This window comes from Dama dama, chromosome 9, assembly GCF_033118175.1.
Source record: "Dama dama isolate Ldn47 chromosome 9, ASM3311817v1, whole genome shotgun sequence".
NCBI classification, from domain to species: Eukaryota; Metazoa; Chordata; class Mammalia; order Artiodactyla; family Cervidae; genus Dama; species Dama dama.
Window position 1 is genome coordinate 62,741,204 of NC_083689.1, and position 14,610 is coordinate 62,755,813.

Here is a 14,610-nt window from a genome sequence, read left to right on the forward strand (position 1 = left end):
GAGTGACACTAGATCCAGAAAAGACTGGGGTAGTCTGTCAGTGAACATCTATTGATACCCACTATGTGTCGGGTGCTTTTTTGGGTGTTGAGGACTTGGTAGTGAACCCTACTGACAAGACCCATACTTCGATGGAGCTAACATTCTCATGGAGGAGAGGGATGATATAAAAAAAGAAAAAAAAATTGTAGCAAATGAGTCAGTGATAAAGGGTATGAAGGGGGAGGTAGGAACAGAGTTAGGAGACTGGAGGAACCCCTAATCCAGCCCCCACCTTCTACACTTGAGGAACACGAGGCAAAGCCAGCAGCGACCCCCTCAAAGACCAGACTACACCCAGCTGGTTAGAAGCAGAGTTGGAAGTGAACACTGTCTTCCTGCAAAGCCAATCCTTTCTTCACAGCCCCTCTCATGGAGGGTCTATTTTCCTGTCATTGTCTAGTTCTTAGACCCGAATATCGAGGGAGGGAAGCAGCGCTCAAGCACCCCCTCATCCGCCCCAAGACACGGGGTCCCATCCATTCCCCTTCACAGCCCAGGACCCAGAGAGAAGCCCGGGCGGGGCGGGGCCTGGACGCGCGCCGGCGCGTCCAGCAGGTGGCAGCAGCGAGCAGCCGCGCCCCCCGCGCAGCCACCCGGCGAGCCCGCATCATGGATGTCGAGCTCTCCTATTTCGCTTTGCTCGCCTTGGAATTCGAGACCCCAGACGAGGACCAGGATTCATGAACTGGTCTCAGGGGCCCGGGCAGGGGCCTCTGGCTCCCGACGCTGGCCGAGAGGTGGGTCCCGGGGCGGGTCGTTGCTCGTGGACGCCGGGCGGGGACGCGCTGCCCAGCGGAGCCCGGCGCCCAGCGCGCTGCCCCCGCCCTGCCTCCCTGTGGTCCACACCCCCTTTGGGCTCCCGAGCCGCTGGGCTGCAATAGTCGGGGTGCGCGCCAACAGGCGCTGCCGGCCCCGCTTCTGCCGGGCAGTCAGGTCCCAGGAGCGGACGGACCCAGGCGCCCGCGTCCTCTCTGCCGCCTTCTCCTCCCTGCCCTCACCTGAGCTATTAGCCCACTCGCCTTCAAGGCCCGAGGCTACAGCCCAGACTGAGAGGGACAGCAGAAAGCAAGAGGGCACCTGAGGATACAGAGCTAACACTGGACTATTTCACCCCCAGGTGATGAGTGAAGTCGAAAGATCCGAAGATTTAAAAAGCATCTGGAGTCTCCGTATTGAATGAAAGACCCAGTGCAAAGGCATCATCATGAACACGAGCCGTAAGTGGGTCCTCCTCTTCTTTGCCATGGGAACAGGGTGGGGGCGGGAAGTGCAGGAGCCGGCGCTGGGGTTGCCTGGAAGGAGGAAGGAAGCCTGGCACCGGGTGGACACATGCCCCCAGACTCCTCCTCGGTTTTTCTGTGCTCCCTCCCGGGCACCGGGATATGGCTCCGGGTTTTCATGATAATTTGCTAATGTTTTATTCCCCACGCGCCACTTGTCTCCGTGGGGAAGGCTGCTTGTCTCCTTCTAGCAATGCCTGAGAAGGCCTAGGAAGCCGAAGTGTGGCCATTGTCTGACTGAGGGGGCTCAGAGGAGACCTCCCGGCACACAGCTGGAAAGCTGAGGAAGGCCCTGCTGGTCTTGGAGCTGGGAAGAGGCAGGGAGGCTGGCCTCGGGCTAGTGGGTGGGTGGGTGTGGGCAGGCTGTGGGATAGGAAGGAGCAGTTTGATAAACAAATTGTCAGGAAGCCACCTTTGGGTCTGGAGATTGTGAAATATCCCGCTCTAGTGTGCAGGCAGCCCCATGGGCCCAGGGCTGATATTTTTCACATACCTGAAGGCTGCATTTAGCCTTCCTGAGAACAAGAGAAAAGAGACAAGCCCTTTGGCCAATGTCTCTAAAATGCCAGAAGCAGTAACTGCTCTGCAGAGGCAGGACCAGACATTTTACTGCTGGGCTGAGCCTCAGCTGCTGAGAAATTCAGTGAGAGATACAAGGAGGCCTAAGCTCTTTTCTCTTCAACACAGTCCCTTTGACCATGGGCGCCCACTGGGGGCGGTGGCGTGGGCGCCACCCTGAAAGAAAGATCTGGATTCAAGTCCCCCGCCTGGCCAGCTTCACTTGTTTGGGTTGTTTAGCAGCATGTGGGGTTGTTGAACCAGAGAACGCCTAGGAACATTCACTTCCCTGGGTCTTTGACTTGGCCCTCTCCTCTCTGGATCTCTGATTGATCATCTGTAAAATGAGAAGGGTCGAATTTGAGGTTCTTCTAATCTAAGAATCTGCAAGTTTCTTCTAAAAAAGCTACAGCTGAGAAGCAAGGTCATAAAAATCAGTACCTTCTGAGGCTGTGTTTGAGACCAAACCAGGTTTCCTCAACCTTCTTCCATTTCAAGGCTGTTGGCATGGAGGGGAGGAAAACAAAGCCAGGGAGATAGGAATGAAATATATTTATTTACTATATATTTGTGTGAGTCATCTCTCTGCCGTCTTCCTTTGTGTATTGCATAGCTGTGCTAGCAGGCAAGTGTAGCTGGACTCCCTCTGCCTTTTACAGCCCAGGAATTTCGCCTCTTGATTTTGATGGTCTGGAACAGGGCTAAGGCTTCACACTAGGCTCAGGAAAAGAGCAAAATTAGGTAAACCCGATCACCTAGTGGGCCACAAATTTGCATCCATCTGTGCTCTCAGACAAGTAAGAATGTGAAGTGCCTGTCACTTCTCACTATCTCTAGGCGGGGAAAAATGTATTTAGGGGAGTCCTTTCTCACTAAACGACAGAAGAGAAAGATGGCTCATTTATTTTCCAAGGAACTAAGAAATAAGGTAACAAGTAACAGACCCTGATTTTTTTCTCTCTTTAGAATCATAAACTCTTGTCCCATTAGCAACACTGGGTATTCCTTAAAGAAGGAAATAGATTTTACTTAAAAAAAAAAAAAAAGTAGTAGAATTGAATACTGCAGAAGAGAAGCACTAACAAAAATGCCATTCCAGCCTCATATACTTTTTCTAAGTGGGGAGAGTGTGTTTATTTTCAGGAGCAGTGGAAAATAAACAGAGTGACTCAGGCAGTCTGGGGGTCCCTCAGGTTCCCTATGAGGAAGTGATTCTCTAAAGGGCTACCTGGGGGCAAACTGTGGAGAAACTCCTGCTCAGGGCTTTGGGGCTGGGCTTCCTCATCACTGAGGCTCCTTCCCACCCTGGGAGTCTTCAGAAGGAAAGAGTAGAAATCAGACCTTGCAGGAGTGATGGTGTCATGGGGTCATAGGTCACAGGGACAGAGCATTGGCATGTGGTCCTTGGGGTGACCTGATGTAAGCAAAAATGCTTGCCCTATTACCATGTGAAATTCTTAACTGAATCCTCATGCCTGAAACTGAACCTAAGAGAAACTGTCACTCAGTTTTTTTCTTTTACTTTCACTTCCTGAATCCTCACTCTACCAGCCACTGGGCTACGCATTTCACCTGCACCATCTCCCCAAACTCTCACATCCACCCTGTCAAATGGGCATTATTGCTCCAGTTTTGCAGTCTTCTTCAAGTCATGTGCCTAGTTTTTGGGTTGTGAAAGGTACTTGGATGCATAACATTATCCACAGTGTGCGCCATTCCTAATCAACTGTTCAAATGTCACCATTGAGATGGGGGCCAATCATGAGCTGCTTATTGTATTGCTGGTCACTTTATCTGGAGAAGAGGTGCGTGGGCTGTAGGCTTGGGACAGCGTGTGAGAGTTGGTACAGCTCAAGCCCTGCCATCAGGTGGGCCCAGGTTCTAGTTGTGTTTTCACTTACTGGCCATGTGGTCCTCAGGATGGTTGTCTCATCTGCAAAATGGGAATGATGGGACCTTCCTCCACGTGAAATGGAGATGAGTGTTCATGTGTCACAAACAATTCAGAGAGCAGTGCCCACGACACAGCTGGCCTGGTGTCAACGATGGGGGCCAGGCTGCCATGGTCACTGCCGTAGTCACTGTGGTTCTTAGCATTGTTGGCTTCATAACATCAGCAAGCAAGTCACTCAGCCTCTCAGATGTCACACCTTTGTCATAAATTCAAAGGAATGTAGAAATGTGATCTTGAGGACAAGACAGGAGAGATTGCTTTGTAAATATATGTAAATTTTTTATTAATAAGAAACACATGTCTCAGGTGGTTTAAAAAAAAAAACAGGGGAGTGACCCCTCAGAGTACATTTTGGTTTAATTTCATCAGAATTCTTCTGAAATCTAGCTGAGCTTTAGCACGCTGCAAAACAGGGTTGTGAGAGAAAGCGATAGTTCTGGAGATGTAGAGTAGGGTGGTGGTCCAGGCCTGGGAGAATGCAACAGGCAGGCTCCAGCCATCTGAACCAATAAGGGAAGGAGTAAGAGGGCTCCTTGCAGAGAGAACAAAACACCAAAGGCATGAGCAGAACACCCAGGGCTAGTACAGAGATCGTGGCCCCCATGGGCCAAGGACTTCAGGGAAAACAGAGCCATCATTTCTACCGTGGCCTCTGTGAGGTGGGTCTACCGTCCAGCCTTTCTGTCCCCCTGCACACACCCAACCTAATTCCAGATATCTGTCATTTGACTCCTGATGTGCTGAGGCAGTCTCCTAACTGGTCTCCCTTCACCCACTCCAGCCCACATCAATGCCCCATCCACTCTCTGCATCACCCTCTGCTTAAAATACACATCCCATTGCTCTTAAGATGTGAGAGGAGACCCCTCAGCAAGGCCTGCAGAGTCCCCCGTGGCCCAGCCTTGCTCACAGGCCCAGCTCATCCACACATGCATCCACTTTCTCCGCAGCCCCATCATGTTCACCTCCTCTCATTCCCCTCCTGGAAAGCTCCCTGTCCCCAGCACCAGCCCCTCTGCCCACCACCCCTCTTCACCAGGCTAGCCTTCTCACCCCCACCCCGACCCCAGTCCAGCTAACACTCCCTCGATGATGTTCTCCTCCTGTTCCTTCAGAACCTCGTCTCTGGCATCACACACTCACCCCTGTGGTCACATTTTTCTGACCTTACAGAGCAAGGAAAGTCTGACCCCAGACCTCCTGCTCTCACATAATCCCCAGAGCCCCAAAGGCCTCACCACCTAATGTGCATTTTCTTAGGCAACGATGAATCTTTGGTTATTTCCTGTCAGTGTCTCCCATTCCGTCTTGGCCCCAGGAGTTCCCAAGACCTGGGGATCAAAGCCAGGGGAGACTGAATTGACCCCAGAGCATCAGGTGCCCTGCACACCAGAGTCAGTTCTATGTCATAAAATGCTGTACTTAGTTTGGGTTGGAACTCCCAGAGCTCCTGAAGGCCGTGGCTTTCCTAGGCTCAAAGCCAGCACTGGCTCATTCTCGAAGTTGGAGAGTGACCTGCATACCACATAAAATGGTACCAAGAGCCATTCTCCCTTCATTGGCTTCCCCAATGTTCTCTTCCTTGGCTGTTATTATGGATTGGCATGCCAACAAGCTACTTTTTTGGAGTAGGCTTTGTTTTGTTGAGGGCCTCCCAGGTGGCACTGGTAGTATAGAATCTGCCTGTCAATGCAGGAGATATGAGAGACATGGTTCGACAATCCCTGGGTTGGGAAGATCCCCAGGAGTAGGAAATGGCACCCCATACCAGTATTCTTGCCTAAGAAATTCCATGGACAGAGGAGACTGGTGGGCTACAGGCCAAGGGGTTGCTAAGAGTCAGACATATCTGAGCATTGTTTTGTTGAAGAGAGCAATAAAGAGTCATAGAAACCTCACAAAGGTGTCATGGGATAAGCAGGCAGCACACTGGGGCAGTAAAATCCTCAGCTTTGGGGTATGGATTCCTGAGTTTAAATTCAATATCTATCATGTATTCTCTTTATGATCTTGTACAAGATAGATCATGTCTCAACCTGAATTTTTATGATTATAAAATGTTGGCAGTAGTGCCAGATGGGTTGTTGTGAAGATGAAGTGAAATAGCATGAGAAACTCCTTAGTGGTAGGTCTCAGGGAATGAAGTTGAACCTGAAGTTGCATTGGCCATTGAGTAGAGCAAAGTTTTGAAATGATGGTGTCATAAGAGCCAAACCCTCTGGTTCAAAACTAGTCTGTTTTGCTGGTATTGTGGCCATCACTGGGTTCAGCACGCAGGAGAGCCGTGGCTTTCAGGAAACCTTCAGGAAAATGATTAACCTGGTATTGTATATGGCATGAGTCTAAAAGGGCAAGACAGGAAGTTAGGATCCTAGATGAGAGATAATTAACCTAGTTCTGAAAAGGTCTGAGGGCCAGAATTTGAGCGGCTGTAAGAATAGAACTTGGGCAAACTTCAGGAGATGATGAGGGACAGGGAGGCCTCACGTCCATGGGATCGCAGAGAATCAGAAATGATTGAGTGACTGAACAATAACAACAATAGAAATAAGGGGAAAGATCTTTTAGAGAATGAAGTCTGCATGGCCTTGCACCTGATTGAGTTACAGGGTGAAAAAGAAGAGGAGTTTATCTTAGGGTCCTGGCAGGGAACAGATGTGTGATTTGAGGGGATTCAAGCAGAAGCCTTTGCAAATATGTGAGAGGGATGTAGAGAAATAAACAAGAAGCCAGGATGGCCAAGGACTAGGAGGCTAGACACAGTGGCCCTTACTACTCTTACCACACCTGCCCCCAGACTGAAAGGGGGGGGAAAAAAAGGAAGCCAGAGACCCAGTAAGCTGTAGGGAAGGTACTGCCTGCTGGGAGTTGTTGCTCCTGGCAGATAGGCAGCTCATGGTAACACCCCAAGGAAGGAACCAGGGGAATAAATATCCTGACCTCTCTCCTTCCTCCTTTGGATTTCCTACGGTACCCAATCCAACCAGGAGCCAGAGGGCAAGGAAGGCAGCTGGGCCCCCACCATAGTCAGCCTCCCAGGGTAGAGGGGGAGCAGAGTAGACCTAGGGAGGCAAGGGATTTCAGCATCGAAGACACCCAGCACAAGAGCAACAAGACCTCCCTCTGTTCATGTCATTGCTCACATCAGGAACTCTAAGAATTTCTAGAGAAAAGGATCTATTGTAAATAGCACAGGAGGATGCCCTCTAAAGACATTCTAAATTTGCAAAATAGATGGAGTAGAGATGATTATATACTTTATAAGAATAGAGATTAAAAAATATAAAATGGTACTTCCTAAATGAATAAAGCACTTGTTGACAAATGACCACTTGAGGCTAAGGGAGCGTTAGAGGAATAATATAAGGAACAATGTTAAAACCATCCCAAATGAGTATAACACATCTCTCAAATCACAATGTGATTTCAAGAGTACTTGCATTGCATAAAGGAAGTGATATCAGTTCTGAACTCTTTCATTCCTATCTGGCAAAAGCCTTATCTAACTGAGATATCATCTGGTGTCGTGAATGTGAACAACTGGCCAATACCCAGCGTTAGTCAGATACCATTGTGAAGAACAGAAAACAACCAGAAGTGTGTAAGCACCTCTTGTTGGGTGCTTTGCCAGTTAAATTGTTTTCCTGGAGATCTTAAGAACATAAACTGGACCTCGATAGCGGGGTTCACATTCCAGCCCTGCCCTTCTCTTGCCGTGTGTGCTTGGGCAAGTCACTTACCTTCTCTGCACCTCCGTTTCTCATCTCCAGTGATAATCAGGGGTATAGTAATAGTGCCTCTCTCATAGAGTTGTTATAAAGAATAAATAGGTTAACAGTTGTGAATTACTTAAAACAGTGCCTGGTATATAGCAAGTGTTTATAAAATGAATAAAAATAGTATTATGCTAGAGCTGCTGTAATAAAATACCTCCAACTGGGTGGCTTAAAGAATAGAAATGTATTGTCTCATGGTTCTGGAGCTGAAAGTCCAAAATCAAAGTTTCTGCTGGGTTGGTTCCTTCCAAGGGCCGTGAGGAGAGGATCTGCTCTAGGCCCCTCTCCTTGGTTGTGGTGGCTGTCTTCTCTCTGGGTCTCTTCACATAGCCTCTGTCTATGCATATTTCTGTGCCCAAATTTCCCCTTTTGATAAGGACACCCGTCTTATTGGATAAGGGCCCACCCTAATGACATCATTTTGACATGATTACCTTGGTAAAGACCACATATCCAAATAAGGTCACATTCTGGAGTAGTGGAGGTTAGGACACCTATATATAAATTTGAGGAAATACAATTTAATCCATAAGGCATTTGTTAAGTAAATGACTCCTCAAGGAGAGGGTTTCCCTGTGGATCAGTCTTCCCAAATACCAGCCACACCCTGGGGCTCGTGTAGGATGCTGATAGTTGGTTATCTACCTAGTCTTGATGTTTAAACTCTAATTTCACCACCTCTAACCAGCAGAGATGGAGCCTGCCCCGGAGAGCTTGAAGGGAGTGATCACATGTAGGAGGTGCCCAGAAAAGAGGACCATGGTGACTCAGTATTCCGGTCTCTCTGCAAAACACACACTCCCCACCTTACCCCTCATTTTGGTCATTATGCACAGCTGTAGCATTTCAGCAGTGAAACAGAATTTATAGTCATGGAGTTGTTTTTCAGTCTGCCTGGTTCCTAGGAATGTCCAAGAGGGGGAACAAGAATTAGATTGTTCATTTGTTCACTCAACAAATATTTACTGACCACCAACTCTGCACCCAGCATGTTGCTGGAGACACAACAGTAAATATAGCAGGCACGGTCCTTGCCTTCATGGATCATACAGGTCAGCAGAAGGGGCCAGCTGGGGGCCTGCATGATAGGATATGTTTTCTGTGCCCAACACCAGGCTTTCAGTGAATTTTAATTATTTGCAAACACTCAGCAATCAAAATTGGGATTTCTAACTTCTCTTTAAGGACAGCCTGAAAGACCTTGCATCCATTCCCTTTTGTTCCTACATGGCAGACAATAGTCAGTAGAATTGCCTGTCTTGATGGGGCATGTACTATTCTCTAGAGAGCCACAGTTGCCACCTCTATAGGAAGAGAGATGTCACACAAGGACAGCGTAATACTTTTCTATTACCTTGCCACTGTAGGTATTTGAATTTATTTTTAATTGAAATATAATTGACTTACAATATTATGTTTCAGGTATACAGCAAAGTGATTCATGTATGTGTGTATATATATCTATATATGTTTTTTTCTGATTCTTTTCCATTACAGGTTACTGTAAGATATTGAGTATGGTTCCTTGTGCTATATAGTAGATCCTTGTTAATCTATTTTATATGCAGGCATTTGAATTTTTTAAACCCTAGTCTAGTATATGACCCATACAACATCAAACACAGAGATGAGGAAATGCAGCATATTGTTCATCATGGGAGAAAGTCCTGTCTGGAGTTGGCAGTTGATTAACACCGCCATGCCATAAAGTGCTCTTGAAGTGAGCCAGATTCAGCTCATGTCCTTTTTTTCCCCAGCTGACACATTCCCAGAGGGTGATATCACATCCTTTAGGATACAGTTGGGCAAACAGTGCCCCACCCCCAACTCCTAGAGGTCAGTTTCACTTCCAGAGGAATCTGTTAGTAGGGGATGGGCACAGACCAAAGGAAAGCAGTTCTGGACAACTGGTCCCAGTTCTGGGTACCTTTATCAGCCCAAAAGTAGGGCCCTGGGAGGCTGAACTGTTCCAGAGGTGGTTGTGATGTATGGGACATGCCTGGTCCGGTGGAGGACATCTAGTCTACAGCATGAGCTCCATATCTGTGAGGTCAGTTTATACACCCAGTCAGCTAAGGGGTGATTCCTGAAAGGTCACATCTTGACCCAGAATGGCTACGTAACACCTCTCTGTTATGATGGGGATCTCCTACTTCAGAGAGAAAGATGAGAAATTGGGTAATGCCAACAAAATTTCTTCAGTTGAGACCAGATTTTTCTTCATTTCTCTGGAAGAAATCAGGATAGTAAATCATTCATAGAAAGCAAAGCACAGGACGTAGCACTTTGTTGTTGCTCAAAAGATATTTGATGATTTAATTCACTAAAGAAAAGCCCACTCTCTTTTCCTTTATGACGATCTCTCTTAGTTTCATTTTTATGACCATCTGCTATGTTGCCCACCTGGATATTCCAAGGCACTTCAAATTCAAACTAAAATTTAATAAACTTACTCTTTTTTAAACAAAAAAAAAAAACCCACCTTCTTCTACTCTGCAGTCCCAGTTGATTGCTAGACTCTCCATTTACCCAGTAAGGTAGTTAGTAATCAGAAACTAGCCCTCATCTGCATTTCTGTTTCCTCCACTCCCCTGTATTCTGTGTCCACATCTGGTCATTCCTAGCTCCCAAATGTGACCCGAACTCTTCCTTCCTCAGCTGCCATCACTGCCCAGCATCCCCGGCATGGCAGCCACTGGAGTAAATGGTTGGGGGAGGGGTGGGTTGAGCTCAAGTTCAGTTGCAGGCATCAGAGCTGTGTGGGCTCTGGACAGTGTGATTCCAGGCTGCAAGGGGCAGGAGGGGTCATAGCGCTGCTCTGCAGAACCCTGATTAGGCTGTGTCTGAGCTTTGCATCCAGGGTGGAGCATGCCCAGCAACGGTGGAGGGACTTGAAACGCCCTGAGGAGAGGGCCCTGAAGGAGCAGTAGGGATTCTCCAGAGTCAGCCCCACACATGGGTTCTGTGTCCCCGGGAGAGTATAGATGATCCCTTGGCGATTTCACAGGATGCTACTGGATTGTGCCCTGCAATCCAGAAGTGTTAGCCTCTTTCCTGAGTGCCTCGCCAGCCAGACAAGAGGTCCAGACAGGCTCCACTTGGCCGTCCTGTTGCTCCCCGAGCTGTGGTTACTGTGTGTGCTCGTGCCACAGCCCCACCCCCTTCTCTGGCAGAATTCCACTCTCTACTGCCTGTATCATTTCAAAAGCTTTTTCCTCGCATCGGCTTGATTTTGTGCAAAGCACAGGTCTTTCTCCATGGGCTGTTATCTCTTGCCCTCACCCACACCAGCAGGGCCAATGAAAGGACTGCCTTGCAATGGTCTAATGACACAGTTGATCTATTTTAAGCACCTGAAGCACACTCCACCAAGTGCCAATCTTCCCGCAGCAAGCTGCTCTCAGCATGTGGGGCCAGGGCCAGCTCGAGGTCTGCTGCTGCTTTTTGAAATCTGGGGAAGCAGCCCAGGGATCCGGACCCTGCCTGTCCAAGGACGATCTAAAGCAACCGTAAAATTAGATATCTTCACAGTCAGTATGAGGTATTCTGCAAGGAGAATTGCCCGCGGTGTCAGGAATATAGGGCACAGGAACCTCGAGTGACCATAAATTCCTCTTTCAAAGGGCATAAACAGAGTCCAGACCCATTTCAGGTAGGGAGAAGGGACCTAGGAGGCGACATTTCAGAAGCAAAGAAGCTCAAGCCCCAACAGAAATGCCTGAGCCTTAGACCCATTTTTCCTCTTCCTTCTAATCAAGAGACATTCTTTTCTGATTATAGCATATCTGAGTGCAATTATTTACAAGTATTATTTATTTAATCCTTACAACAATCCCGCAAGGCCCTCCCCTGCTCTGTACGTAAGGATGGTCCCCCATGTTACAGGGACTCTCACCATTCTACACAGAACTCACCATCGTTGGTAATTGTATTAGCCATTGGCTTGTGATTTCTGTTTCTTATCCCCTTTTGGACTATAAGCCACGTGATGGCTCTGTGACAGGCCTGTTTTGTTCACTGCTGAGTCCTCCAGACTCATTACAGTTCTTGGCACAAAGTGATGGCCACCAGTGACTGTTCATGTTGGTTGAGCATTAACTGGGTGCCAGGCGCGGTGCGAAGGTCTTCACAGACTTGAATGCATTTAACCCTCACAGAAGACCTATGAGGTAGATGCTAATGATATCCTTGTTTTACAGAGGGGCAAACCAAGGCTCAGAAAACAGGTCTCTGGTCCTAAATCTCATGTTTAACAAGTAATGACGCCTTGAATGAATATGTGAATGGGAGGATCTAATATAGACTATTAAATACTCCCATTTTGCATAAAAGGGAAATGAGGTTCAGAGGTACAGTCCCCTGGCCTCAATCACACGAGCTGGGAGGTGGTGGAGCAGGTATTTGAAACCACGTCGAGCCAACTCCAGGGATATTTTCCCTCCTTCCTGCTTCCTCCTCTTCACCATCTTTCCCCATTTTACTGTGATGAGAGTTACGGGCTGAGGGGGAAGTGCAGGTTGGGGTGGCTGGTCTTTTTCCTGTTGGATGTCCCAGCACTGCTCTCCTGTTCACTAGGGCAATGACACAAATCCCTGCTGTCTGCATGGTGACATGCCAGGCACTGAGGGATTGGAGATGCACAGGAAAGAATGTGACCTCAGACAGCCTCCTTCCAGCATCACCCAGGGGCAGACACGAGCAAGGGTGACTGTAATACAGTAAAACCCTCTTGGCTGTTGAGAGGAAAGGAAAGAGTGAAGAAGGAGTCAGGCCAGATTCCCCTGAAAGAGCCAGGGACTACTTTTGGAGAAGGTAGCATTCACTCCAGATCTTGAGAGGTAGCTTGGATGGGGAAGAAGGGCGTTCCTGATGGGCTCATCTGTCCACTCTCGCAGGCGAGCTTCCACATTTGCTTGTTGCACAACTTCTGCATCCCAGGTCCGTGGCTTGGTGGGTAGGGAAAAATAAACAGAAGCAAGGTAAACAGAGGGTTTCAGGAAAGGTCAGCAAGTCTGGTTATCTCTGAAGTACGAGGAGGTGGACACTGAGGAAGGAAGGGGGGTGGGGGCAGGGGTGGCTGGTGAGGATCAGATCTTTGAGAGTTGTCCATGCCAGGCTGGAGAGTATTTGTTACAGCCTGTGACCAATGAGGAGCCATGAGAGGTTTTGAGCTGAGCAGTGACCCCCCCTTCAGAGCTGTGCATTATTTAGGAAGATCTCCCTGGTAACACATACCTGATGGATAGGAGAGCTCAGAGGCAGCAGAGGCTGGCTGAGCACCGTGGAGCAGGTGTGAATGGATGAGAAGGGAAGGCACGGGGGGAGGGGGGTGCAGAGAAGATGAGCTGGCGGGTTCCCTAGGCACGCTATGCATTGGTGTTGGTGTCACTGCTCTTGTACCTTCAAGTGGATCTGTTAATCTGATTCTGATTGCTGGGACTGTGTGAACTGATACTTTGAAAATTAGGTTACTGACCAAAGTGAGATGCCTTCGATTGTGTATTTGATAAGCACTTGAGCTGTGGAGTCAAAATGCCTGGGTTCATATTCCAGCTCAGCCACCAACTAGCTGTGACTTTCTGTGACTTTCTTTTACCCCCATAGCTTCAGCTTCCTCTCAAGGTGGTTGGGATGGGGGAGGGCAGAGTGAGGGAATGGGTGTTAGATGCTTAGCAGACACTCAGTAATAATTAATGAAATACAGTTGAATGTGTTGAGAAAACCCCCTTTCAATAAACAAATTAATCAACACATGGCATGATTAGGACCAGTCACCACTTAATCATTCCACTGGAGAGAGGAACAGAGGTATTGATAGCCTAGGATGTTTATTTCGCTAACATTTAATTTTATTTATTTATTATATGCCAAACTTATTCTAAGCTCTCCATGAATTGTCTCTTTTGATCCAAGTGTGAGTCAGGAATGAGATCAATGTTGAAGGGGACAATCTTAATTGAGTAGGGAGAGAGTCATAACAGACCAGGAATGGACAAACCTTTCCTGTAAAGGGCCAGGTTGTGAATATTTGGGGCTTTGCGGGCCATACAGCATCTGAGGCATAGAAGCAGGCCTTGATAATATGTGGTCAAATGGATGAGGCAGCAGTTGAGTCACAGTTTATTTCCAAAGGTAAAGGTGGAGGGGGATTTAACCTGTGGGCAAGTTTGCTGACCCTTATGCTACATAATCTCTAAGGTCTCTTCCAACTTTGAAATTCCAGTCTAAAAGTAGGACACAGAAATACCTAATCTCTCTTGCTTAGTTCATCTTTGTAACTATAAGAGAACTTCACCTTAAATATGATAAGGATTACACTGGAAAGATAGACCCAGAAATGACTCTAGAAGGCTCCATTCTCTTTGTGGCTTTGTTTTCTGCACAGCCTACAATTCATACTCTGGGATTACCTGACTCATCTCATGTGACCACTAAATGCCAGGATGCACAAGCTGCCCTAGGGTCTGTTGAGTAGACAGCTCTTGATACTCAGGTCAAAGACTCTCCACTTGTGAAAAAATGTACAGGACAGTATTCCATGCCATTGCCTCCATGTGCAAAGCGAAGTCTCCTCCTACTTTGTTCCCCATTCACATTTCCTGCTCAAAGCCCACCTTCCTCTGTAATGAAGTACGATAGCTGAATTGTCTGTCCAGCATGTTTTATCATCCCTGCTTCTGATTCCTTGCAAGAACTGCCTCTAACTCCCTGGAGTACAAATGAGCTGACAGTTGTGGTGTTCTGCCCCTCCTCCAGTGGTGGCACATGACCTAGACTGGCCAGTCGGAGTATCGCATCTATCTATGCCACAAGGATTTGTTAATCAACAGATATTAGACCCAAGAGAGGTCAACCATAGTATTCCCTGGAATTGCATAGGGAAATACTAGGGAGAAGTATTCATTCTGTTAAGGTTGCTGAGCTGAGGCTCTCGGAATACTAGTGGGCATTCCTGTCCAGCATGTGGGAAGAAGCTGTTTGAAAAAAGTTATAGCTCTGA

The 14,610-nt window shown here is 47.8% G+C and overlaps 1 protein-coding gene across 3 annotated transcripts in view; it reads left to right on the forward strand.

Moving 5' to 3' along the window:
• Window positions 1-631: 631 nt before the first annotated feature.
• The window catches only part of ABLIM3 (actin binding LIM protein family member 3), a 128,329-nt gene continuing 114,350 nt past the window's right edge, over window positions 632-14,610 (forward strand). For all 3 annotated transcript variants that reach the window (XM_061151687.1, XM_061151685.1, XM_061151686.1), the window contains exons 1-2: window positions 632-779; window positions 1,160-1,259. In XM_061151687.1, coding sequence (XP_061007670.1) covers window positions 1,247-1,259 — 13 coding nt within the window. In that variant the 5' untranslated portion in view covers window positions 632-779; window positions 1,160-1,246. The remainder of the gene's footprint in view (window positions 780-1,159; window positions 1,260-14,610) is intronic.